The 27,697-nt window shown below is 38.7% G+C and overlaps 1 protein-coding gene across 3 annotated transcripts in view; it reads right to left on the bottom strand.

Moving 5' to 3' along the window:
* MPP7 (MAGUK p55 scaffold protein 7) overlaps positions 1-27,697 on the bottom strand; it is a 283,309-nt gene that overhangs the window by 52,298 nt on the left and 203,314 nt on the right. For 2 of the 3 annotated variants that reach the window (XM_066280420.1, XM_066280419.1), the window contains exons 6-11: positions 20,937-21,068; positions 17,929-18,010; positions 17,414-17,499; positions 15,531-15,605; positions 15,146-15,342; positions 14,610-14,674 (exon numbers count right to left, since the gene is read on the bottom strand). In XM_066280420.1, coding sequence (XP_066136517.1) covers positions 14,610-14,674; positions 15,146-15,342; positions 15,531-15,605; positions 17,414-17,499; positions 17,929-18,010; positions 20,937-21,068 — 637 coding nt within the window. Of the gene's footprint in view, positions 1-4,546; positions 4,589-6,381; positions 6,403-14,609; positions 14,675-15,145; positions 15,343-15,530; positions 15,606-17,413; positions 17,500-17,928; positions 18,011-20,936; positions 21,069-27,697 lie in introns of all 3 variants that reach the window. The other variant, XM_066280418.1, reaches the window with a different exon arrangement.

The raw sequence follows: 27,697 nt of genomic DNA, 5'->3' as shown, positions 1-27,697 counted from the left end.
GTATCACTGGGCTACTGGCCTATTTAGATTCATAGTGGTCAGAGGTCTAATTTAGATCAAAGTAGACGCCAGGCAGTCCCACTTTTGGTTCAAGTGTATCCTGTCTACAGGTAGATCACTTCTGTTTTTCCAGCCCTGTGGACTTGGGGGATGCAAGCTGTGACAGTGAAGGAGGGGCAAGGGTAAGGTTCTAAATGAAGCTTCAGAAATTCCTCTAAATAGCCCTTGGAAGAGCCCTCATGAGAAGGCTAAACATCCAGAAACTCCCTTGATTATTCCCCAGAGCTTTCCTACAGGGCCATCCTGTGTACATGGACGCTCATTAAAACCGGTGGACTAAAATGTATCCAAGAAAGCAGTGGTATCAGCTCAAATTTGATGCATCCTAGAATACTATGAGCATTTGTATGACATGCAGTGTATGACTAATATGTTACAGCCCAAATTTGGCAACATATACAAAGGATTATATACTATGAGCAAGTGGGATTTATCCTATGAATGCAAAGTTTGGTCAACATATAAAAATCAATCAAGGTTATACCACAATAGCATAACAAAGAAAAAAAATCCATATGATCACGTCAATCAGTGCAGAAGATTCTTTTAGAGATAAAAGATGAAATAATCTTCAAAAGATTGTTTTGTTATTTCCTTTCCAATCTAAAGGCCTTTTATTTCTTTCCTTTACCTAATTGCTCTGGCTAGCACCTCCAGAACCACATTAAACTAAGTGGCAAAAATGTATAACATCTTTGTCTAGCACTGCGATGGTGAACCTTTTTATAAAAACCGCCCACTTTTGCAGTGCTGGTCAATCTGGTCCCTCCCGCCCACTAGTGGGCGTTCCAGCTTTCATGGTGGGCGGTATCGAATCAAAGGTCAGTTCTCCTTCCTCATCTTATTTGACCTCCAGCAGCATCTGTCAGAGTTGATCACTTCTCCCGCCTTGAAACATTACTTTCACTTGGCTCCTAGAAAACCACACTCCTGGTTTTCCTTCCACTTCCCTTTGAGTTCTCTTTCCTATACCTACACTAACACCCTGGTGGATCTTAACAAGCTTCATGGCTTTAAATTTCATCTGACTTTGACAATTTCCAGAACAGCCTGAACTCAAAGTTGCCTATCCAATTGCCTATTTGACATCTGTTTGGATATTTTAAACTCAATATATTCCAAATGGAATATCTGATCTTCTCCCTCCCAATACTTTCCTCCATAGTCTTTCCCATCTCAATAAATGGTCATTCTATCCTTGAAGTTACTACGTCCAAAAACCATATATTCATCCTTGATCCTCCAATTTGTCTGAAAATCCTGTCAATTCCGCCTTCAAAACACACCCGGAATCACACATCTTCTCCCTACCTCCACTGATAATATCTTGGTTCAAATCACAATACTTTCTCGCCCAGATTGCCACCTGGCTCCCTCCTTCTGCCCTTACCATCTATTCTCAAAGGATCAGCCAGATTGATCCTCAAATATAGGTCTCCTCATGCCATTGCTCTGTTCAGAACCCTTCCATGATTCCCCATCTCACACAGAAGAGCCAAAGAATACCCCCTCTGCCTCCCTCCCCTCCACATAATTCTGCTACCTTGCTAACCTATCAATTCCTCCCTTATTCATGCTGCCCTGGCCACACTGGTCTCCTCACTGATCTTCAGATATATCAGGGTCCTGTCTCAGGGCCTTTGTACATGCCTACCCTATTACTTGGAATATTCACTCCCCAAAGGGCTGCCTTCAGGTTTTTGATCAAACATGATCTTCTGGGGGAGGCCTCCCTGGTGAAACGTGAAGCCTAATTTCTGCAGCTCTCCGTCACCCCATTTCTGCTTTACTTTTTTCATATTATTTATTATCATAAGTGTATTAATAATTTATTCAGTTGTCGGTCTCCACCCCTACCCCCAAAATGGAAGCTCTATGAAAGGATGTTTATTCTGATTTCTCTTGAAACTCTTGTGCCTAGAACAGTTTAGAACATACAGGGCACTCATAGATATTAGGGGGGGAAATCTAAAAATAGCATTGTAAGAAACATATCATCTGCATATACCAGAAAGAAACTGCTAACCAGAGCTGAAGTGGTTTTCTCTGAAGGAGCGTACGGAACTGGAAAGGAAGAGGGACAGAGACTCCTGTTTGGGTTTCAAGACTTGCGATTAATACTACTTGACTTTTTAAACATCATTAAACAGAGCCACATGAAACTTCTACAGTCTTCTTTTTTGACCTACAAAACAGCAATTTCATATTCTTCAACCTGATGCATATATTATTTTGATAAAAACAAAAATTTTTAATATTTTCAAAACGTTTAGAGAAATATCAAAAAAACCCTTAAGAGACAGGAAGAAAACAATTCACAGTTTTGGGTATAAAATGAAAACATCTCTGTGCTGTGAAATGTGCAGAGAAAAAGGTAAAAATCAACCAAAAAAAAAAAATGAACGCAGCAGGGAGAGGGAATACCCGTAACGCAGAAAGCGCTCACCAATTTTACAGGAGACTGTAATAAAGAACCTGATGGAAAAAAATAGGCCAAAAAACTATTATTTAAGGAAAAAACTAATAAAAATTCACAATATTGCACTAAGTCACAGTATATTTTAAGGTGTTTACCAAGTAATACTTTTACCATAAAAGAGTCCTGCCATTTTTATTAGCATGTTGTTTATGAGACCCCTTAAAAATGCATAAAATCTGTATTTTGAGGATTTGGCTTTTGAGGAAAAACAGAAGCCATGAAACAATTTGCTCAATATATTAATAACAAAGTGCAGTACTAATGTAAGATAACAGTATAAAAATAACATAGCAATCTTTCTCTGTCCCAGGGGGACATGTTCCAGCACTCTAGGCAGACGTTTGAAATCTCAAACAGTACAAACCTAAGTATGCACTACACTTTTTATTACACATACATAGCTACAATAAAGTTTCATTTATAAATTAGGCACAGTAAGGCGGACATCAGAATGATGGTGTAAGAAGATCCCTTCGGCTCTCCCTTTGAAATTACAATTTGAACAGCTATAATTCAACAAAGAATTCCTTGCACAATATGCAAATATGTCTGAGAGATTCACGAAATGAAGCATCTAAAAATGCACCCTGGGGGTAAATTTCAGTGATGGGCAGAAATACAAAGGTGGGCAGCTGATGTCTGACAGTAGCCACTACTGGGAGGACAAAGCCACATAGTCACCAGCCAGCCATTCCAGCTCACCCCGCCCCAGCCTAGAACAGTTACACGGCTAGCGGAGTCTGGTTGCAGATAACAACACTAGGATTCCATGGACTTGGAAGCCCAATGCACTGTAGGTCCTCAGGAAAATCCTTGAAACCTTCTGGGCCTCAGCTTTTCCCTTCTGTCAAGTGAATACAATACTACTAATCTCACTGTATTAGTGGTAACATACACTAGTTACCGATATAATATCTGGCACATTTCTTCAATAACTGAGAGATATAGACAGCTGTCCTTGGGGTTAGGGGCATCAACCCCAACTCAGTTCAAAATTCATGTGTAATTTTTGATTCCCCCCAAACTCAGCTGTCCCTTGGAGGACTAGTTCCAGGACACCCCTCATCCTTGACCCATGAGAAAAAATCTTGTGAAGGCTCAAGTCCCTTATATACAATGGCACAGAACGATGCACACACACATGCCAGCTCCCAATCTCAGGCAGCAAGTACTGTTTTCCATCTACAGGTGGTTGAATTTGTGGATGAAACCCGGGGCTACAGGGCTGACTGTGTATTTATTGAAAAATCTTCTTGTGGACATGAACCCACGTAATCCATACCCATGTTGTTCAAGCGTCAACTGTGCACAAATACAACCTAAACACTGGGAGGTTGAAGCAGTTCCCTCTAAACCTGTGTTTCTACACGGTTGCCTCTCATGACTGAAAACAGAGAGCTTCTCTGAGCCGACTCATGGCACAGGGGCAAGGTCAGAAGTGAAACGTAGGTGAAGTTGATTCAGACGCCTTTAACAAGTTAGAAATGTTGGCATTTGTTTATAATATTCCTTGGCATCTCTAAACTGGAAATGTTTCCCTCCAGTACAAATTAGCAAGTTAATCATGAAGTTAGATTATATTTGGAGCTGTTCACTGAATGGTTATTGAAGCGGGGAGTTGTTAAGGGAATAAGAGATCATTAGAAAACATACCCAAAAAAGTCATTTAGAAGCTTTGAATAATTCACAACTAACCAGATAATTTAGAAAAGTCCAGATACTGTTAATGGAGTAAAATCGATGCTTTTTCATCTTCTCACACACACACACAAATTAACAGTATATAAAAATAGAGCATCTGGAAAGATTCTTGAATATAACCAAAGCACACTACTAATTCCTTTATGTCCAACCCACTGAGCCTGTTTAATATAAAAATTCATGCTAACCCCTACTAAAGGTCAGGGCATGCTAATGCAAATATGCTAATTTAGGCTAAAATAATATAAATGGTTGTGAAGAAAGCAACAGAAAGAAAGACATCCTCTTCCAAGCCCAGTTGCTCACCTCTAGAGGCTCCACTGTTGTTACCAGCATAGTCAGCAGCTTCTGGATGGAGAGGAAAAGCATACAGAACAAAAGCCAAGAAACAAAGCAGAAATTAGGAGCCCAGCCACAGACGCAAAGAATAAATTACTTAAAACAATCATGTCAAGCACAGCAGAGAACAGCCCTCACAATGCCACTCTTAAACATAAAACACTGTTTTACATTTAAGTTTAAAGTAGCATTTTTGAAACATCATGCAACTTTTTCAACCTTCCTCAGAGATTTCCTTGCTGCAGTTCCAAGGAAAAAAAAGGGTGTTTTTTTTTTCCAAGACAATTATAAAAGATTTGCCTGAGATGTTTATACTTTCACAGTTAAGAAAATGACAACATTGGATTCCCAAAGTAAATTTATTGTTGTAAATCAGGCTCTTTGCTAATACGTAAAGTATAGCACTCATTTGGCTCACTGGATTAGACAGAAAGGTTAAGATTAAGCTAAATTCTTTCTTTTGATAAGAAGAGATTCTGGAAAGGAATGAAGGCATAACATTTCTATTTTTATTTTGGTTTTAAAAGTGGAAGATATAAAAACATTTAAAAATAAGTAGTGCTTATTAATTATAGAAATTAAATAAATACTGGGTTATGTCTTAAAAACTTAATTTAAGGAGTAATTTTTATGTTAGGCCTCTAATCTTCACACAAACATACTTCTGGAACTAACAGCACAGCCTGTGCAGAAATCAAATATACTCCTCACAAAAATTAGGGGATATTTCAAAATAAATATGAAGTGATAAAAAAAGCAGCATTTGATTTTTTTTTTTAATCAAACAAGAACAACAGGCCTGACCAGGTGATGGTGCAGTGGATAGAGCATCAGACTGGGACATGGAGGACCCAGGATCAAAACCCAGAGGTTGTTGGCTTGAGTACAGGCTCACCAGTTTGAGCGTGGGGTCGCTGGCTTGAGCATGGGAACATAGACATAACCCCAAGGTCACTGACTTGAGCCCAAAAGGTCACTGGCTTGAAGCCCAAGGTCACTGGCTTAGGCAAGGGGTCACTCGCTCTGCTGTAGCCCCCCAGTCAAGGCACATATGAGAAAGCAATCAATGAACAAGCAATCAACGAGCAAACTAAGATGCCGCAGCAAAGAACTGATGTGTCTGATCTCTCTTCCTTCCTGTCTGTCTGTCCCTATCTGTCCCTCTCTCTCTGTCTCTGTCAGAAAAATAGAACATCAGAAAAGCAAATGACAAGTCAAAGAAAGTTGTTCAATTATGCAAATGAGATGCAAAACCAACTTTTATTTCATTGGTGAAAATGCACTGTAATAAAGGGGGAAAGTACTGGAGTATCTGCATGTTCCCCAATCCCCTAATTTTTGTGAGCAGTGTAGTTGAAAAGATTCTTCCCACATTCTTATATTAAAATAAGTCTTTCAATATCTTTGAATAACATCATTTTCTTCACCTTTATTCGAGACTACTGACAGAAAAATAAAACAATGTACTGTCAAATTACTTTCCGTATTTCTGCTACATGAAAAGAAAAAAAAACAGCATATGCCTTCCTAAAACAAAGTCCAACCATAATTTTTGGTACTGTGATGTCATGTTGGAAGTTTGGATGTACAATAACCTTTTATAAGCTATTTGTTATAGTCAATATAACTCCACACATATCTGTACTAAATAAAATCACTAGACTATGCAGACAGGCTTTTATACATGTACCTTTAATTTCCTCTGAGAAGCACAAAAAAATAGGGGGGGGGAAATGATTAAATGTGCAGAAAATACAATTAGAGTAGGAAGAAGCTGCATCCAAGGAAGAAAATCCACCTACCACACTCAACTGTCTCCTCATCTGAGAAAAGCCAAGGAGAAAAAACAGACGTATTTTAAATATTTTAAAATTAGCAATCAACAAATAAATAGAATTTAGAAAAACCACATTTTAAATAGCACTGTAGTCTTGGTCTAAAAAAAAGTATATTCTTAAGCAGTAAATATACAAAGCCTTTGTATAGCTTGTCAAATACACAAATGAAGGAAAAAACTGTCGGTATTTTTTCAAAATAATACCCTCAATAAGGTAATCATATTTATTTTTCATAGAGAAGTTCTACCTGTAAACTAATCTGTCCAACACTGAAGATATTTCATAATATAGTAAAAGGAAGAAAACATTCTAGAAACAACCAATTTTTCCCTTAAAATGTCTAAATATCCTGTAAATTGAATATCCTGACAATTACCAACTTATTACACATGTGAACTGAGTCACACAGAACCTTTTATTTTTATCCTGTCTTTTTCAATGGTTTTCAACCTTTTTATACTTGGGGACCAGTGGAAATATAATTATTTCGGGACCACTAAAGCAGAAATCACCCGAGCGTAACTGAATTCAACCAGATCACTGGGTCTATAACCTCATACAACATCAGGGTGCTGAACTCTTCCGTGGACCTGCACAGAATTTCTGGTGGGCTGGTCTGCGGACTGGTGGCAGTTAAAAAACACTGATGCATATATTATGTGATGGTAGGTATTTTTAAAAGTATTCCTAAACAACCTCAAGTTTCTAATAGGACAGTAATTTAAGGGTTAAGTTTGTCTTAGGAGACTCACCTTGAGGTGAGAGTGGAGAAAGAAGTGGCAACTTAACAGAAGCAAAACCGAACACCTCGAAGTAGCACCTATTTTGCCACATGATCTTATAGAGCGAATGGGACTGATCAGAACTGTTCTCTGATCACCTGTCTCCAAACTACAGAACGGCAGTCAAAGAAAACATGGAGGCAAAAGTGGGAACCGTGGTATTGCTACTTTCAAACACTGATGGGGCCTCAAATGGTATTGGCTCTATTTGAACAGTACTGGCAAAAATGACAAGCACACCATTATTATCCAGGCTCATATGATGAGTCACCCACATAGTGAGTGGTTATTCACACTCATTTCTTAGTAGCTCTGAAATGCAACATGCATCTAAACAAATTATTAGAAAAAAACCAAATAAACTATGTGGTATGGGTTAGCCAAGCAAGTAGGGCACAGTGAAAATAATATAAGCAGTGCTAAATTGATCAGTCTGCAATCCCCGACCCGCCGCCATAAAGGACACTCACTGTTAAATAGACAGTCGATTTCTGATAGGAACAACAGAATAGATTGACTCAAGAACCAGTGTCATGTAAAGCCAATAAAAGCTATGTCATACACACCTGCACAAAACCCAAAAATTAAAATTTCACAGTAAATTCACAATAAAAACAAACATCTCTAATTTATATTACATACAGTGTATGAGTATTTCATATTCTAATAAAAGGTCATGAATATATTCCATAAATCCTCAGAGTATTTCTTCCATGCAATATTTGCAAGAAGACCATGATATTTTAGCTTAATAAAACAAGTACATATGGGTGTCTCCAATAAAAGGTACCAATTTATTAGACAGTAAGAAAAGCAAAAGAACATTTCCTTACATTTACCAACTTTGAATAAACAGGAAAACTATATAAAAAGCTGATCTTGGAAGAGAGTTAGGATGATGGCATGAGTTTTACTCTGGTAAGGCACTTTTCTGTACCCATTAAATGCATAAACTTATTTAATTCTCCAACAACTCTATGAGGCAAATACCCTTGTGCCTATTTTACAGTTGGGAAATCAGTAGTAGAGAGAAATGAAGGTTTCAGAAGAGACAAATCTGGGATATGGACCCAACCAAGTAAGTCTGGGTCTGTTCAGGTTTTAATTGCTATGTTATACTATCACAGAAAAGCACTTTTTAATTACTCAAACTTTAAGTCAGAAAAAACAAGATGAAGGAGAGAGGTCAAGGGCACTAAGTTCTTTTAAAGTTTTCTGTCTGCCCACAGTACCTCCCAGCATGCCAGCCTCTGTGCATTTCCCCTGACAGGAGAGCGGGGCAGGGCCAGCTCCTCACCTAGCCTCCTCAGGAGCCCACGCCCCACACAGTCCAGTGCTGAAGGGCAGGGTGGGAAGTTATAAAAAGCACAAAGAAGCCAACAGTTCACAAAGAGCAATGTTGCTGTCTTCAGATAAAGGAATGGAAAGGCTCTTGTGAGGAATGCTGGATGAGCTCTACACCAGGGACAGGGGAGCTTCCCCAGGTGGCTGGATGCTACCCCAAAGGGGACATATCTGATACTCTGGACAAATGGAGAATTGTGTCCATCTAGCTGTAATATGATTCACAGAGCACAGTTAAGTCCCCAACCTAGAAATGGCTTTAGTAGACTCCCCTTTGTCCCTGTACTGCACCCTCCCCTACAAGTCTGCAATAATCCATGACCACTGACCAGACCCCTAACCATGAATCAACTCTCTTACCTGCACAGCACTGGTTACCCAGACAAGAGACAAGAGACAGGCCCTGGCTGGTTGGCTCAGTGGTAGAGTGTCAGCCCGGCATGTGAAAGTCCCGGGTTCGATTCCCAGTCAGGGCTCACAGGAGAAGTGTACATCTGCTTCTCCACCCTTCCCTCTCTCCTTTCTCTCTCTATCTCTCTCTTCCCGTCCTGCAGCCATGGCTCCAATGGAGCAAAGTTGGCCCAGGTGCTGAGGATGGCTCTATGGCCTCCACTTCAGGTGCTAGAGCGGCTCCGGCCACAACAAAGCAATGCCCCAGATGGGCAGAGCATCGCCCCCCCGGTGGGCATGCTGAGTGGATCCCAGTCAGGTGCATGTGGGAGTCTGTCTGACTGCCTCTCTGCTTCTAACTTAGGAAAAATTAAAAAAAATTAAAAAAAAGACAAGAGACGGTATGACTTAGAATCCTTCACATGGAGAAGCTAAAAGCACATCCCCTGAGAGTGTTTTACATCTTCATATGTACAAGAACTCAGTTGACTGAGACAAAAGAATGAGCAATAAAATTAGAAGGGCCTTTATCTCAACCACCTCATGACATGAAGTAACCAGACACACAACTTACAGCTCAGTTCATCCGCATCTCTTTCCACACAAACACTGAACTTTGGCATCTCCCAGAGTATCAGTTAATACTTAAAAAAACAAAAGCCACTTTCAGTATTTTTTGAAAACCCACTATGTTTCTGTTACATAAAATCCCACCAATATTAAGACAATGTCTGACAATGTTCTAGACATACAAATTTAAAACAAGAACATAAGCCATCTAATCTACGTAATTCCTGACTTAACTTTTAATTTCTGAATTAACATTACGGGCGAACACACTAAATAAACATCATATAAGATGCCAAGAGGAAAGAAGGAACTCAGCTTGAAAAGCTGTATCACAATAACCTGTAAAGTAATATTATATGCATTATTTGCAAATATTTGGCCTTCCCCAGTATTAGTACCACATAGAGCAAGCTCATTTGTTTACTCATGCTTAAATTCTGAGGTTGGCAGACTGTGATCTTCAGTCCATAAAATGTTTGTCTTTGAATGAACCTGGTCACGCCCTGTTAGAATGGACACCTTTTGGCTGTAGTTCAAGATCTTTTTTACCCACATGATAATAATCACAATCAGTTAAAATAAATTCTAAAGTAAAATATTTTGTATTTTTACCATATTTAAAAGGCAAAACAGTATACAGTTTGGGTCTTTTAAATCACAAGAATTCTGCAAGAGCTATTTGGTAAAAGAATAATTTTAAATTGATATTATTCAATCAGCACTGTTAGAAATTTTCAGGTATTTATATATGTTAATAACTGAAAAAGGAAGCTAAGCACTATAAATAAATATCATGTCTGAATATTCTGCTGTAAAACACACTACACAAATAAGAGCTCTTCTGAATACCATATAAATTGGATTGAAATGTAAATTACACCCTATTTAAAGTTAAATTAATATTTATGCTATTAGGAGGGCTATTCTTATATATTTTGATTTCAATGCAAAGGAAACAAAAACTATTTCAAGTAATCAAAGAAATTCATGGTTTTTAAAAAAAGTTAGGTGATAGAATATCGCTTTATAAATGCAACCAAACTATGAAAATAAGCTTTCAGCAAAAACCATTGAGTATTTTAAATTATATCAACACACAAACTGCAAGCTGCCAAGCCTGTCATGAAAACCACTCCTATATGCTACATCAGACATAAGATACACCCTTTCACCCATTTCCAAAACACTTACACTGGGTATTTCATGTAATAATCTAAAAGTTGGTCACATCAAAGAAAACCTATCAGACTTCTGGGTCTGCTCTTCTGTTCCAATAACTAATATAAATATATCATGAAAACTTATCAGTAGATAAAGGAGGGAGGAAGGGAACTCAAAACACTATTAATAATTTCTTTGTTGGATAAGCTATTCTTCAAAAAAAAAAAAAAGGAGGAGGAAGAGTAAATGAATTCCTATATCAAATTTCTAAGATTTAGGAACGTTTGGCTTAAGAGTTTATGTTTTAAACTAAGTAGTTTTTAGCTAAGTATGTTTCATTTGAAAAGGGAAATTATTTTGAGCAGCCTATAATCTGGATGTCTTTTGGATAAGAGGAGGAAACGACCAAGCAGCAAAGATGAACATCACCCACACTGAAAGCTTGGCATTGGGGTGGTAGTGTTAATGCCTCAGGAAGCCAGTATCAGCACAGCTCCTGATTTTATGTACCGTGGAGCCAGCACCCAGAATTCCACACAGACAGAAATGCGAAGTTAACAGTGCTGGCATTATCTACTCCTTTTCACTTCTAAGTTGACAATAACTGCACCCTTATAGTTTCAAAGCCATCTTTCATGAACTTTTTTTCCCTCCATACAAACTTTATTTACAATGATACACTGTATGAAATCAGATAAAGAGTAAAACCATAGTAATAACAAGCAACCATGCTGTGAAAAAAGTTAACTGACCAATCTGATACATTCTATTACCTGACTAAAGTCATTATTCTAAATTCAATGCTTAACAGTATCTTCCCAGGTTTTAAGTACACTTGTAAAATTTTTATCAACATGAGTATTTTTTCATAAATTTTATAAACACCAACATGACAGAATTATTCTTTAAAATTTTATTAAATTATACACTTTTCTTGAAGCCTGTTCCATGAATTATCACTCAAAATCAGAAAAGTAAAAGTTTTTATATCTATCTTTTTTTTCTTCAAACCTTATCCTATAACTTAGCACAGAGCATGATATCATGAATGCCTTATTAAAAAGATCTAGGTACCAAACACTGAAGTCCAAAAAGTGTTGAGTCAGATGGCCTTTACAAAATTTAGCTATATAAAGAATCACTATCAAATACACAGGTTATAAAACAAAGTGCTTTTAAAATGTTCAGAACCAGTACCATGATTTTTGCATAACTTTTGAGTTTAGGGGATTCTGAGACAACAACAAATCAAATGGAATTTTAATTCTTTTAGAATGAAAACACTAACTTTCTATTCAATTTTCATAGAAATATACTGTCTCTAAACAAGGCATTATATACTATATACTAGTGATTTAATTTAGATAACACTGACCAAATTTATTTCTATTCAGAAATAAAGAATCCATATATGAGAACAATACACCTCTCAGTGAATCAGAATCTAGTAAAAAATAGAAATAAAAAGGAGAGAGAAAGAATAGAAACAAACAGAAGGAAGAAAGGTAAAAAAAGAATTGGTAAATATTTTTAAATAGTATTCAAGAGGCAGAAAAAAAAATCTAAAACATCCAAATGAGGACATTCCAGTAAAAATAAATCCTAGAATAAATATTTTGTGAATTCAAATATTGAAGTATAACAATAAAAAATCATGCAAATTTAAAAAAGCCTTTATTACAATTCTTTTTTTAAATTTATTTATTCATTTTAGAGAAGAGAGAAAGAGAAAGGGGGAGGAACAGGAAGCATCAACTCCCATATGTGCCTTGACCAGGCAAGCCCAGGGTTTCAAACCAGCAACCTCAAAGTTCTAGGTCAAAGATTTTTTTTGTTTTTTGTTTTTTTGCATTTTCCTGAAGTTGGAAACGGGGAGGCAGTCAGACAGATTCCCACATGCGCCCACCAGGGGGCATTGCTCTGTTGCAACCAGAGCCATTCTAGCACCTGAGGCAGAGGCCACAGAGCCATCCTCAGCGCCCGGGCCAACTCTGCTCCAATGGAGCCTTGGCTGCGGGAGGGGAAGAGAGAGACAGAGAGGAAGGAAAGGGGGAGGGGTAGAGAAGCAGATGGGCACTTCTCCTGTGTGCCTGGCCGGGAATCGAACCTGGGACTCCTGCACGCCAGGCCGACGCTCTACCACTGAGCCAACCAGCCAGGGCCTAGGTCAAAGTTTTATCCACTACACTACCACAGGTCAGGCTACAATTCTTGTTTAAATACACACATACATTTCCTCACATTCATGTCCATTTATGATGAAGCCAGTTTGGGGAGAGGTATTAAAAAAACAATCTATCCACTTTGTATAGTTCTTTAAAGAAACATAAAAAATTTTAAATAAATGAAAATTCATAATTATATCAACTTGTACACTTAGAAGTTGCCCAACACTCAAACACATTTGAGTATGGATTCAATTCAAGGGGAATCACATTTATTTTATTTTCAAGTTACATATTTTATCCCATGTACAGACCCCAAGTTTAAATCCCTCACAGAGCAAGTGAGATGAATGCCTCAGAGGTCCTTTCTCCTGAGTGAGCTGCCAATGAAAATGCACACTTAAAAATAATGCAACAACAGACTGGCCAGGTGGTGGCACAATGGGTAGAGCGTCAAACTGGGATGCAGAGGACCCAGGTTCGAGACCCCGAGGTCGCCAGCTTGAGCACAGGCTCAATATGGCTTGAGCAAAAAGTTCACCAGCTTGGACCCAAGATCACTGGCTCGAGCAAGGGGTTACTTGGTCTGCTGTAGCCCCACGGTCAAGGCACGTATGAGAAAGCAATCAATGAACAACTAAGGTGTCACAACAAAAAACTTATGATTGATGCTTCTCATCTCTCTCCGTTCCTATCTGTCCCTATCTATCCCTCTCTCTGACTCTCTCTCTGTCCCTGTAAAAAAAAAAAAATAATAATGCAACATTCAGGTTAAACATTAAGCTTTCTAATGTCACAATACATGTGGCATTCTATGACAAGTGTTTTTTCCCTTTCTGACCAGACTTAGTGGAGCAAGAACAAGTGGGCTTTTGAGTGCTGTACTTGAAGTGTTTGCTTGCTTGGGAGATTTATACTGACTGCAGTTTGGCTCTCTTATGATGTAATTCCTGGGCTATAAGCTTCTACAAACTGACAGAAATAACAGGAGATGTGAAAAATTCAACAATACTAAAAACAGATGTTGGTGTAAAATTCCAGGACCATTTATTTGCTCTTTTCGCCTTTTAATGTACAATTTCCATGCTGAAAAGGGGGTTTTATTTGTTTAACTCTTAAAATACCTAGAACCATGAAACATTTTAAAATAGATAAAGTAGACAATGTATGGGTGGGGACTTAAGAGAGGTGGGGAGTAAAAAAGAAAAGAGAGAGAGAGAGAGAGGTGAGGAGTAAAGAAAAAATACATCTACGTCCACACTATCTTTTTTCAATAACCCTACATCATTTTTTTTCTTACTCTTATTTTCTTTTAATCTCTTCTGGTAATAACTCCAAACAGACAAGTTTAAGGTCAGAGTTACTATGATTTCTGGATAAGCAGGGAACTAAGAGGAAGGACAATTAATTGTTCTTAGGGACAATTGCTTTTGTATCCAAGAATGTGGTAGATTTTCCCCCTTAATCTTCTCTAAGAAATATCTCACCAAAACCTCCAGACTTTGGAGAAATAAAACACCTAAATTCAAAAAACAAAGAGAACAGCACAGTTATTTAGTTCTTAAAGAATCATGGGTTTATTATAAATAACTGCTGAACACCCCTTTCTTCAAAAGACTCCCCTTAATCTTTTGAATTTATTTGGTTGGCTCCTGTGAGATGATGATCCAAAAACTATCGCAAGGTCATCTGACCTGTCTTCCTACCACAAATACCTGCTTTAATAGTCAAAAATAAACACCAAGATTTGGTGTCTCTGCATTCTTATTAACCAACTTACATGATTTCCTGTTGGAAGCTTTCAGGGACTGAACTATTATTTCTGGTCGTCTCAGAGCCAGTCTCCTGGGGAAAAAGAAGGTCAATATGCCTATCAATTTTCTGTACACATTCAAGTTTAATAGAACACTGAACTATTAAAACTCTTAAGAAAAAGCTGGAAAGTTGGGGGGAGGGAAGGAACACAATGCAATCTCTTCGAATTAAGAAAGAAATTGACTTCCATTATTTTTATAAATTACTCCCAGTCCAAAAGCTCTGCTTTTTTTTTTGCCATCTTTCCCATCAATACAATTTCAGTAAATGTGCTATTTTCCATTTGCTTCATAACAAAAACTGAACATGATCTAGTCCTGTCATATTATTTTTGGTCATTATTCATACTTAGTTAGACAAAACAGAAATCCAACCCTAAGGGATAAAGGACTCTAAGACAAGGTTTTAGTGCTTATTTTATCATAACTATGCTGGAGGAACATTCTGCAGAGAACAAAAGGTCAGCTGAAGAAAGGCCATCGCTACGTGCCAGGAGCTCACCTTTCCTGGAAGTGCTTTGAAGGAATCAAGCCTGCCCGGAGGTTGGCATCACCTTCGTGCCTTGCTTGCCACCAGGTTGCATCATCTTGGCTCATAATCTGAAGAATATCACCCCTTCTGAAAGAAAGCCCAGCTTCCTTACACGGGATTGCCTTATCCTCATTAGGGTCATAGTCAAAGAGGGCTTTGATAAACATCTGGAAGAAAGTTTTATTTAAAATGAATACATATATATGAAATGGCCCACATTCTTCTAACTCTGATTTAGGAACAATTAAAAAAATAGAATATGAAAGTGGTCAACAATAAAGAGGCTATGTATCAGATGAAGAAACATTAGTTCCCCCCCACACACACAAAAAAAAGATTGTAATGTGATAATTACCTTGCCTTCTTTGGGCGGAGTCTCCTCTTTGATGCTGGGGATGATCTTGAATGTAATAGCTCCCTGAGACTGAGCCTGGCACCAGAGGAAAGGAAGAGTTATAAGATGGGTCTAGAGCCAAGGAGAAGGAAGATAAAACAGGTAGAAAACAATACACATCTGAAAATTTACAAGAATTTTCTACTCTTAGATAGACCAAACTGAGAAAACAATTTTTGTAGTTTTCCTGTAACATGAGAAAGCACTAAAGTTTGTCAAATAAGTTAAAAACATCAACCACTGAATCTACTTTTACCTCCTGCGCACTTTTAAAATGCCAATGAATATATTACCATCCATGTTGAGTTCCTTATGCACAGACAATAATAAATGTGGGGAACAGATCATGTGCAAGGCTCAAACTATGATGTTAAGGGAGAGAGGGTTGCCAGCTTGAGTGTGGGACATGATACCATGGTCACTGGCTTGACGTCAAGGTCACGGGCTTGGCTAGAGCTCCCCAGTCAAGGCACATACTAGCAATCAATGAACATCTAAAGTGACGCAACTTATGAGTTGATGATTCTCATCTCTCTTCCTTCCTGTCTCTTTCTCTCTCTTGCTAAAAAAAAAGATAAAATTTTATGAACTTTCCATATATTAAAGTATTAGTCTTCTGACATATATATTGAAATTTTTTCTACAATCTCATTTATCTTTTACATTTGATGAATAACATCTTCTTCTGTACAGAAAGTTTTCAATTCTAAAGTCATATTAGTTATTTTTCTACTTGAATTTTCCTTTGTTAAAGTCTTCCTCTACTTTTTGTGACTTTTTAAAAAACATATATTTAATTTGTTGGGATTTATTTGTGTGTATAGTATAAAATATGGACTGATTTCTTTTTTCAACTGAATCATCAATACAATATTATTTACAAAATGATTTCAGTCTTCTCACTAATATAAAATGTCATCATAATCATAAACTAAATTTGCATATATTGAGATCTATTTTGAAATACTGAACTTTCTTTGTATTTATGTATGTTTCTAACATGTTTTTATATGTAACAGGGACAGTTTCCCTTCATTTTATCTTTACAATAAACTTACTAGTTAATATTGTCAAGGCTTAAATAATTTAATTCTGTTTTAGACTTCGTAAGACATCTATACTAGCTTCACTATTTACATACCCAGAAAGCATAGCCTATAGTCCAGCTGTGATGATGGAAGAAAGATGTACCACCAAAAACAGAATAGATGGCCTCTGTCAAGCACCTAATTTGGGACAGGCTTGTATTAAACTCTTTAGCTCACTTAATCCCCAAAAGACTCCAGTGAGATATTTACTTCTACTTTTTTCTCATTTTGTAACTGAAAACACTGAGGCAGTAAAAAGGTTAAGTTTTCAAAAGCACATAAAGATTAAGTGATGGGGCCCTGGCCTGTGGCTCAGTGGACAGAGCATCACTCTGGTGTATGGACATCCTGGGATCACTTCCTGGTAAAGGCACACAGAAGTGACCGTCTGCTTCTCGCTCTCTTCCTCTCCCCTTTCTCTCTCTTCCTTTTCTGCAGCCAGTGGCTTGATTGGTTAGAGCGTGGCCCCAGGTGCTGAGGATAGCTCAGTTGTAGTACATCAGCCTCAGGTGCTAAAATCAGCTAGGTTGGTTCAAGTATCAGCCCCAGATAGGGTTGCTGGGGTGATCCCAGTTGGGGCACATGTGGGAGTCTGACTCACTATCTCCCCCCCACTCACCTAAAAAAAATTTACATGATGGAGCTGGGATTTGAATCCTCAACTGCTAAATCCAAATCCTATATTCACAATCAAGTCAGAAATATAATGATTCAATTTTATTTTTATTGTAAATCTAAAATAAAATTTCATCTTACCAAAATCTGAATTATTTCCTCAGGGTTTTTATCCTCAACTGGTATCTCATTCACTTCCCTAAGTTCATCACCAACATGAATAAGACCTGGTAATAACACATTCAGTAAATTAGCAGTGTTACTTACAAAAGAAACCAATTTGCAACTGTGACCTTCGAGGTCTCCAGTTCGTCAAAGCAATGAGTCAAAGACTACAACATCACACTGCTGGCAAAGAAATGACAATGGCACCTTGCTGTGTCTAGAAACGCACATTATTTTCATCTTATAAAATAATTCTTATCTTTTCTAAAGGTTGCATACTTTTTAGTAGTACCCTTCAGAAACACGGATACAAGGCTTAATATGACCCAAGAAGCTCATGTAGATCAAGAGTAGAGAGAGATTTCTCATTTATTTAAAAAGGTCAACACAGATAAAAATATCTTGATGACAGTCCTCTTAGCTCGATATTAAAACTGTCACACAAAATGCAACCTGATTGGTCTTTATTTACTTAACAATTAAACTCTTACCACTTCTGTCTGCGGCCCCGCCTCGCATGATTCTAGCCACAATGATGGCCCCAGTCTGCTCATCTTTCTTAATGGTGGCTCCCTTTTAAGAAAAACAGAAATATCTTCAGGTAAATGTGTGTACTGGGTGGTATGACAGGGGAAATTTATTTGGAGAAATAAGGAGGTTTATTTGGAAAAAGTAGAAACAACTACCAAAAATGAAAGGAATAGGCAGGAAGAATAGACAACACGCCATGTGCATCACAAATGCTCATGACAGGGAACAGAATTCCTACTGTACATTCCATCTAAGATCTTCAGCAAAATCTAAAGATTTCTTTGTGTCTTTAACTTCTTCAACACTATGGAAAGTACTTCTTTCCATTATAATACCTGGTATTTAAATACAATTTGTTTTCACCATTTTAAAGTATTTCCTCATTGCATTTAATCTTTAAAATACCCCCCAAAAGAAGGTAGATTCTATATTGAGAAGGCTAAGTGAATAGAAAAAGATCATATAAATTACAAAACTTGGGTCAACTTTTAGTTCAGTGATCCTTCTAGTATGCCACTACAGTAAAAACTCAAGTGATAATAAAAAATTAAAACCTCAAAGTAAGTTAGTTGTATTCCTTACCCAAGGTTAATATAAACTAATGGAAGAAAGAACTTTAGTCCAGGGTTTTTATGTACTAGGACTGTACCTAGTACAAGCAGAACTAACATTTTGGCATAAGATCAGGAAACACTTTTTCAAAAAGAATCCAGAAATTCTTCATTTATGGGTGTTTAGAAGCAGACTGACTGTTGCTTTGTAAGAATATCAGGCACAAACGGAACATATTTGGAAACCAAGACCATTTTACTTTGCAACATGTGATGCCTGAGATGTCTATTAGACATCCAAATGGAGATCTAATAGACTGCTGGACAAACAAATTTAAAGATCAGAATAAAGTTCTGAAAGAGAAACAGTCCTGGGAGTCACTAGTACACAAATGTTGTTTAAAGCCATGGGCTGGATGAAATCACTTCCAGAATATGTTAAATAAAAAAGAACACCCTAGTACCTAGGGGTTATCTTGTCACAGATCTATAACCTGAAATAGAATTTGCTTGCTATCTCTTGACTCCCCCCCCCCATCCTTGGACCCGAGATACGATGCTAACACTCGACTCCTCCCCCCCCCCCCCCCCCCCCCCGCTCTGTTTCTCTCCCTCTTCCCCTTCTGCAATCAGCAGCTTGATTGGTCTGAGCGTCTACCCCAGGCAGTGAGGATAGCTCAAAAGGTCCTAGCATCAACCTCAGGCTGGTCCAAGCATCAGCCCCAGAGAGGGGTTGCCAGGTGGATCCCGGTCAGGTTGCATGTGGGGATCTGCCTCACTATCTCCCCTTCTCTCACTTAAAAAAAAACAGTCAAGTTTGGGTCTTGGTTCTACCACTCATTAGCTGTCACACTTTGGGTAAGCTGCTTCAAGTGTTTTTATTTTTTATTTTTTTTTATTTTTATGTTTTGTATTTTTCTGAAGCTGGAAACAGGGAGACAGTCAGATAGACTCCCGCATGTGCCCAACCAGGATCCACCCTGCACGCCCACCAGGGGGCGATGCTCTGCCCATCTGGGGCGTCGCTCTGTTGGGACCAGAGCCACTCTAGCGCCTGGGGCAGAGGCCAAGGAGCCATCCCCAGCGCCCAGGCCATCTTTTTGCTCCAATGGAGTCTCGGCTGCGGGAGGGGAAGAGAGAAACAGAGAGGAAGGAGAAAGGGAGGGGTGGAGAAGCAGATGGGCACCTCTCCTGTGTGCCCTGGCCGGGAATCGAACCTGGGACTTCCGCACGCCAGGCCGACGCTCTACCACTGAGCCAACCGGCCAGGGCCACTTCAAGTGTTTTTAGAACATGCAATACTTGAGTATTTAGTCAGGGGTGCTGACCTCTTTTCCCTTAGATTGACAAAAAAAAAAAAAAAAAAAAAAAGACTATCACCAATACATCAATAGTGGTCTGGTGTGAATGAATCAAAATTATACCTTTTTTTTGGGGGGGGGGGGGGGTTTAAGCAGCAAAAAATACATTCTAAATGTGCTGCAGAATTCTAGTAGTTTATATGCCGTGAAATGGAAAAGGGCTGAAAATTGCTGGTTTAAACAATATATATTCTCTTACAACTCTGGAGGTAGGGAGGCCAAAAGGGGTCTATGGGGATACAGTGGGGGTGTCAGAAGGGCTGCGTTCCTCTGGAGGTCGGAGGAGTAAATCTGGTCCTTGCCTTTTCCATACTCTAGAATCTTCTGGCGTTCTGTGGCTCATAGTGCCACGTCACTCCAAGCTCTGCTTTCATCATCACGTTTCCTCCTGCAACGCCGCCCTCCTGCCTCCTCTTTCTCTTTAATAAGGACTCTTGTGATTAGACTGGGCCCACTCGAAAATCCAGAGTAATCTCCCCATTCAAAATCCTTACCTGATCATGAGAAGTGCTTTTTGCCATGCACCGTAATATATTCACAGGTTCTGAAGCTCAGCACATGGTATCACTGGGGACTGCAAGGGGGGTCTTACTTTGCCTACCATAAACCTCTTGACATGATTCATTATTATTTAAATTCGGATGCTAAAACTAATGGTTATATTTACATTTTGAAATCTCAAACAGTGAATAACTTTTCCTCATTACTTTAAAATAAATCAGCTTTCTGGAGAAGCCATAGGCAATTATTTTCAGTTGCACCATCTAATTTCTAGTCATCTGTGTCTGGTGCATGTTCTGCTTTCTCTTATAAATGTCAACAATTCACATTTTAAAATTTATTGCTATTTACAACAAACAGAATGCCTGTCATTTCATTTGTCTTCATTTTCCTTTTTCTAAATCACATTCTTTAGACATAAATGTTCCATTTATTTGAAAGTTTGAGGGCACAGGAAGAATATTTGAAAGAGGAACATATGAAATATCTTATTCAGATCTGGCTTTGCCATGATACTTACTTCCCTCTGGGCACAACGTGTACACCAAAACTTACAAGTGGTTCTCTGTTTTTGACCAGACGAATGATTTTCACTGAGTCTTCCTCATCGTCAATATTGTCAGGCATTGGCGGCAACACCGGGTCATACTTCTTCTGAGCCACAGTGTCATGCACAGACAGCAAGGCCTATCAAAGTCAAAGGTGATTAAAAAATCAATCATATAAAAAACTCCAAACCCATAATACTATAAAGAAAATCAAACCGCAGTGACAACTTTGACATAACAATGGTAATAAGGTGCCTACTTGACAAGGAGCCTCCTACAACAGGAGGTGGGCAAACAGTGGGAGGCAGCTTCATGTAGCGACCACCCTACCCCCTGTGCCACTAGTGTGTGACAAAAATCAGCATAAATTGCCTCCTCATCTGTATGTTCTCTGGTTCATCCTTACAGAGATGGCAGTTGGGGGCAGGGGCGGGGGGTGTCAGTTTTGAAAAGAGGGAGAAAATGAGGCTACAGATATCCTGTCAATGAACCAGTAGGGGTCTGAGGCAACTATGTGCTTTCCTTTCCTGCTAGTAGCAGAAAACATACAAAGAAGCAGTTGATAGTACTGACTAGCTTTCATTCTTGTTTTGTCACTTTTTAATTTTTTGTGTGTAATAGATGAATCGTATGTGTACAAAAGAATAAAACATATTTCTAGTCATGACTGTTACAGTGGTAAGACTCAACAAAAAACATTATCACATTGTCCTTACAGACCAAAGATGAGAAGAACACTGGAACCTTGATTTGTCATTCACCACTCAGTACCTTAGGTGAGTGGGCCTAGACTTATAATTCACTTACTTGTTCACTCATCAGCAATGCCATGATCCATATATTTCTTCAGTGAGAAGCCTAGGAATCAACCTTGAAATCTCTTCTCCCATCTACACTCCCAACATCCAGCCCATATCCTGTTAAATCTACCCCCAAAATAGATGCTAACATTTGTTATCTCCTTTCTGGAACAGAGGCTGGCACCTATGCCACCTGCTTCTGTAACTTGTGCCCACGGGGACACGGCCATGCTCATTCATTTATGTGTTGTTGATGGCTGCTGTCATGCTCCAGTGGCAAAACTAAGTAAAAACTGGTACTTGCTACATTAAGTCTTGGCAGACCCCTGGCCTAGAACATTGATGACACCATTTTTTACCGGGAGCACTGCAATGGCCTCTCAACGGTTCAACTGCCATTGGCACAACTGCCTTTGGCACATCTTCAAATCCATGATTCACAGTGCAACCAGAATATTTTAAAATTTAGGTCAAATCACATAATGGGTCTGCTATTAACTCTTCCAAAGCTACTCAGTGGTGGCCCTGGCCAGTTGGCTCAGTGGTAGAGCATTGGCCCAGTGTATGGAGTCCTGGGTTTGATTACCGGTCAGGGCACACAGGAGAAGCACCCATCTGCTCTCCACCCTTCTCCCTCTCCTTTCTTTCTCTCTCTCTCTTCCCCTAACACAGCTAAGCCTCCATTGGAGCAAAGTTGGCCTGGGTGCTGAGGATGGCTCCATGGCCTCTGCCTCAGGTGCTAGAATGGCTCTGGTCACAAAGGAGCAAGGTCCCAGATGGGCACAGCATCGCCCCCTGGTGGGCATGCTTGGTCAGTCCCAGTCAGGTGCATGCGGGAGTCTGTCAGTCTGCCTCCCCACTTCTCACTTTGGAAAAATACCAAAAATAAACAAAATAATAAATAAATAAAGAAAGCTACTCACTGATCTTGGGATAAAGATCAAACCCCTGAGCTTATCCTAGCCTTGTACTCCTCTCCAACGTTCCCCTCTACCACTCTCCTCACACAGCTCAAATCACTCTTTCTCACGGAGACCTGGGCAAAGCCCCCAATATAAAAGCAGGTCCCCCTCAGTAACTTGATCTCATATCACGTTTTTCTTCGCTTTGCCTTCAAACGTTCATAATTCATAACCATATATGCATTTTTACATACGTTTATTTGCTAGCTACTGAAAGAGAAAGAAGCTCTAAGATGGCAAAGAAATGGTACCTATTTTGAAATAAAGCTTTTTTTATTGACTGTAACAAAATACAAAAAAGTACACAATTCATATGCATACAGGATAAATTTTCAAGAATGAATATTCCCATGTAAACATCTCCCAAACAGGAAACACATTAACTGAACACCAGAACTCCCCCTTATGCTCCTTCCTAATTACCCTGACCTCTAATCCCTTAAAAATGGTAGTGTTGCTTTTGTTTAACTATTATATAAATAGGGCCCTGGCTGGTTGGCTTGATGGGTGGAGCATTGGCCCAGTGTGCAGACATTCCAGGATTGATTCCTAGTCAGGGCACACATGCAAAGCAACCATCTGCTTCTCTTCCCCTCCCTCTCCCCCTCCCACAGCTAGTGACTCAATTGGTTCAAACATGGCCCCAGGCACTGAGGACAGGTCAGCTGGTCCAACACCTTACACGCTAAGGATAGCTCAGCTTATTTGAGCATCAGCCCCAGACAGGGGTTGCTGAGTGGATCCCAGTTGGGGTGCATGTGGGAGTCTGTCTTACTATCTCCCCTCCTCCCACTTAAAAAATAAATATTGTATAATTAGAATTATAAGTGCATATTCCTTTTCCCCTGATAGTAAGTGGTGAGATTCATCCATGCTGCTACTGGCAGTAGCAGTCACTCATTTTTCATTGCTATGTAGCATTACAACATATAAATCTCCTACCGTTCCTTTATCACTTTTGCCCATTATTGAGGGACATTTAAGTTGTTTTCAGCTCTTGACTATCATAAATAATGCTGCTGTAAATATTTCATGTCTTGTACTTATATACACACATATTTGTACATTTAATTTGGTTATGTATATTTAAGAGTGGAATCTTTGGGTCATGAGTGATAAGATAGTCAATATTAGTAGATAAAAAAGTGTTTTTCCAGTTATAACCCTACCAACAGCTTATGCAAGTCCGAGTTGCATCTTGTGATCCCCAACGTTTTACGTTATTAGTTTAAATTTAGCCATGCTGAGTATGCAGGGGCATCTGCTAATGGTTAAAATTTCACTTTTCTTAACAGCGAATGAGATTGAAAATACTTTATGTTTATTGAGTGTGTAAATATCTTCTTTTGTGAGATGCTGGTTCAAGATTCTTGCACATTTTTCTACTTCATATTTTTCTTATTTGTAAGAATTATTTATAATATATTGGATGCAAGCCTTTGTTGATTACAAGTGCTACAAATATATTTTCTCATTTGGAAGCTTATCCCTTCCCTTTTTCTTTTTTTAGAGAGAGAGAGAGAGACAGAGAGAGAGAAATATCTATTTGTTGTTCCACTCATTCATGCATTCATTGAATTGATTCATGTGTGTTGTATATGCCCTGACCAAGGATCAAACTCACAACCCTGGCGTATATGGACAACACTCTGACTGAGCTACCCAGTCAAGGCTCACTTTCTTTTTTTTTTTTTAATTAATTAATTTTTTTTATTTATTCATTTTGAGAGAGGAGAGAGGGAGAGAGAGAGACAGAGAGAGAGAAGGGGGGGAGGAGCTGGAAGCATCAACTCCCATATGTGCCTTGACCAGACAAGCCCAGGGTTTTGAACCGGCGACCTCAGCATTTCCAGGTCGACGCTTTATCCATTGCACCACGACAGGTCAGGCAAGGCTCACTTTCTTATTAGTGCTTTTTGATCAACAAAAGATCCTAATGTTAATGGGCCTAATTAATAATTTTTCCCTTATTGTTGGAGTTTTTTTTTGTATCCAACCAGACTTTCAAAAGGAAAGAATGAACAGCATCATAATTTTTAAAGATTAATGAGAAGTCTGAATATTCCAGATGCCTAATATATCCTTAGAAAGCAGAAAAAATAAAGAGAAATTCATGTTTAGATACATGATAGTGAAAGTGCAGAATGCCATATGCCAGGGGTCTCAAACTCAACTCAGCATGTGGGCCGCAGAGCAAGATCACAGCCATTCGGTGGGCCGCACTAGGTCTACAAAAGGCAACTGTTATGCAACACTTTTCTCACTGCAGTTGAAAACAAAAAAAAATCAGTACAACAAGCACAATCGTACATGCAGTTTACTCAGTGTCACAAAACGACCAGAAACTGTAGTTCGCATCACAACTGCTGTTAACTAAGCTAATATCTAGCTAGGATGCTAGAGAAATGAAAAATACAAGTAGGCCCCTAGGCTTACTTAATTTTATCCAAAATATTTTGAACTTCGTAGATTAGTCTGTGGGCCGCACAAAATTGTTCGGCGGGACGCATGGACTGATTATCAGCAGGAATAGAAACTAGAATATTGTTAAAATACCTTGAAAGGGCTTAGAGAAAAATAATAGCCAGCCCAGAATTATATATCCAGCAAAAGTATCATTCAAGAATGATAGGGACCAAGAAGAAGTTAAGAAGGGACCCACTTGGGAAAACTTTAAAAGGATAATGCAATAATATTTTTCAAAGACACGGGGTAACAGATGAAAGATAGTGAGTCACTGAGAAACAAGAAACAAATGTGAGCCCCACAACTGTCCCTGTTTACTGCCTAGAAAGAGCTTCCTGGCTGTGTTGGTGGCCTTCCTAAGTTGAGAAAACAGAGCTGAAATCCAGGGATGTAAGAGCTCAAGTTCTCAGGGAACAGTATGCACGGAAACAGAGCTCTGAAAATCTACAGAAGGTCCCCCCTGACTTTTTAGTCAAGTATTATACTTAGCCAGGGCTTGCAGATAAGAAAACTACCTGAAAGGATTTAGAGCAGTGGTTCTTAACTGAGGATAATTTTACTCCCCTGGAGTCATCTGTCAATATCTAGAGATAATTTATATTTGTCACAATTTTAGGGATGCTACTGGCATCTAGTGCACCGAGGCCAGGGACATTTCTAAACATCTAATAGCATATATGATAGTCTTCCTCTGCAAAAAATAATTATCCAGCCCCAAAATGTGAGTAGTTCCAAGGTTGAGAAACCCTGTATTATGTTTCCCTGACTACCTAAAAGTAGGGCATTCTTATGAAACCTTATATAAGTTGAAATGGCATAAAGCAAAAAAGTAATTAACATTAATTTGTAAGAAAAAATTTTGAGTGTTCCCAGACCCCAAAAGTAACTATCCAAATGAAACACAAAGAGAAAATATACTTTAAAATTATAGAAAGAACATCACTGACCTGTAGGACAATTTCAGTGGCCTAACAGATATGTCTAATTGGCAACTCCTAAGAAAAGAGGGGTGCTAAAAATATTTGAGGAAATATGGCAGAAAATATTACAAACTTGATTAAAAACAGAAAAAAGCCACACATTCAAGAAGCTCAATATACCTAACCACAAGAAACATAAAAGAAGTAACACCAGGCCCTGGCCAGTTGGCTCAGCAGTAGAGTGTTGGCTGGGCATGTGGAAGTCCTAGGTTTGATTCCTGGTCAGGGCACACAGGAGAAGCGCCCATCTGCTTCTCCACCCATCCCCCTCCCCCTTTCTCTCTCTCTCTCTTCCCCTCCTACAGCCAAGGCTTGAATGGTTCAAGGAAGTTAGTCCCAGGTGCTAAGGATGACTCCAATGGCCTCGTCTCAGGCGCTAAAATAACTTGGTTACCCAGCAATGGAGCAAACTCTAGATGGGCAGAGCATCACCCTATAGAGGGTTTGCCAGGTAGATCCCAGTCGGGGCATATGCAGAAGTCTGTCTCTCTGCCTCCCTGTCAATATAAATAAAAATAAAATAAAAAGAAGTAACACCAAATTGCTTAAAAACAGTCATACAAAGGAAAAGGCACATTATATATAAAAGAACAAAAGATAAAAATGACAACACTTCTCATCAGAAAAAATGTAAGCCACCAGACAATGGAGAAGCACCTTATTAAAATATTAAAAAAATACTGTCAACTTAAAATTCTTTACTTTTATTTTTATTTTTTTATTTTGTTGATTTTATAGAGAGAGGAAGGGGAAGAGAGAGGCAAGAACATCAATATGTTCCTGTATGTACCCTGACCAGGGAGCAAACCAGCAACCTCTGCACTTTGGGACGACATCCGAACTAACGGAACTATCCAGCCAGGGCCTAAAATTCTATACCTAGCAAAAATATATTTCAGATATATGAAGGGATATTGAAGACCTCTTAGACATACAAAAGCTGAAAAAATCCTCACCAGCAGATTTGTACTAGAAAAAAAAAATGTTGTTAAGAAGTCTTTCAGACAGGAAGGCTGACAGCAGATTAGACTAGGAATTCACACAGAGGAACCAGAGATGTCCACTATTTGGGTGTCTATGGTAACTATCTTACATATACATGGTAAAAATAAGAGATATAGCTAATGAGCATATTTTTAAATAAAGTGGTTATTATATTGATAGGCAATATTAAGAACAAAAGCTATGTATTCTTCTTCCTTAGCTTTGTATTGATTTTCATATTTGGATTTCAAAATATGCTTTTAAGATTTATAAATATCAAGTTCCCAATTTTTAGTAGCTTTGTCTTACAACTATTTTTGCTTAGCAACATTTCCATTTTGGATAACTAAAAGTAACCTTGTATTTCATTTTCCTGTTTTTACTGAAAGTGATCTTATTCTTAAAGATACAGATTTTCCTTTCAAAACGCAGTACTTAAATGAAAATTCTGTTTCCATATGCTACAACTACCAATCACAACTGATTGGTTTACCTGTCCCTCAGACAAATCTGTATGAAATTGAACAGTAGGCCTTCTAACTCATCAGGTTCGTAAGCTCTCACTGCCTCGGACCT

This window comes from Saccopteryx bilineata, chromosome 5 (assembly GCF_036850765.1).
Source record: "Saccopteryx bilineata isolate mSacBil1 chromosome 5, mSacBil1_pri_phased_curated, whole genome shotgun sequence".
Taxonomy (NCBI): domain Eukaryota; kingdom Metazoa; phylum Chordata; class Mammalia; order Chiroptera; family Emballonuridae; genus Saccopteryx; species Saccopteryx bilineata.
Note: the sequence above shows the minus strand (reverse complement) of the source record. Positions and strands in the feature narration are given on the sequence as shown.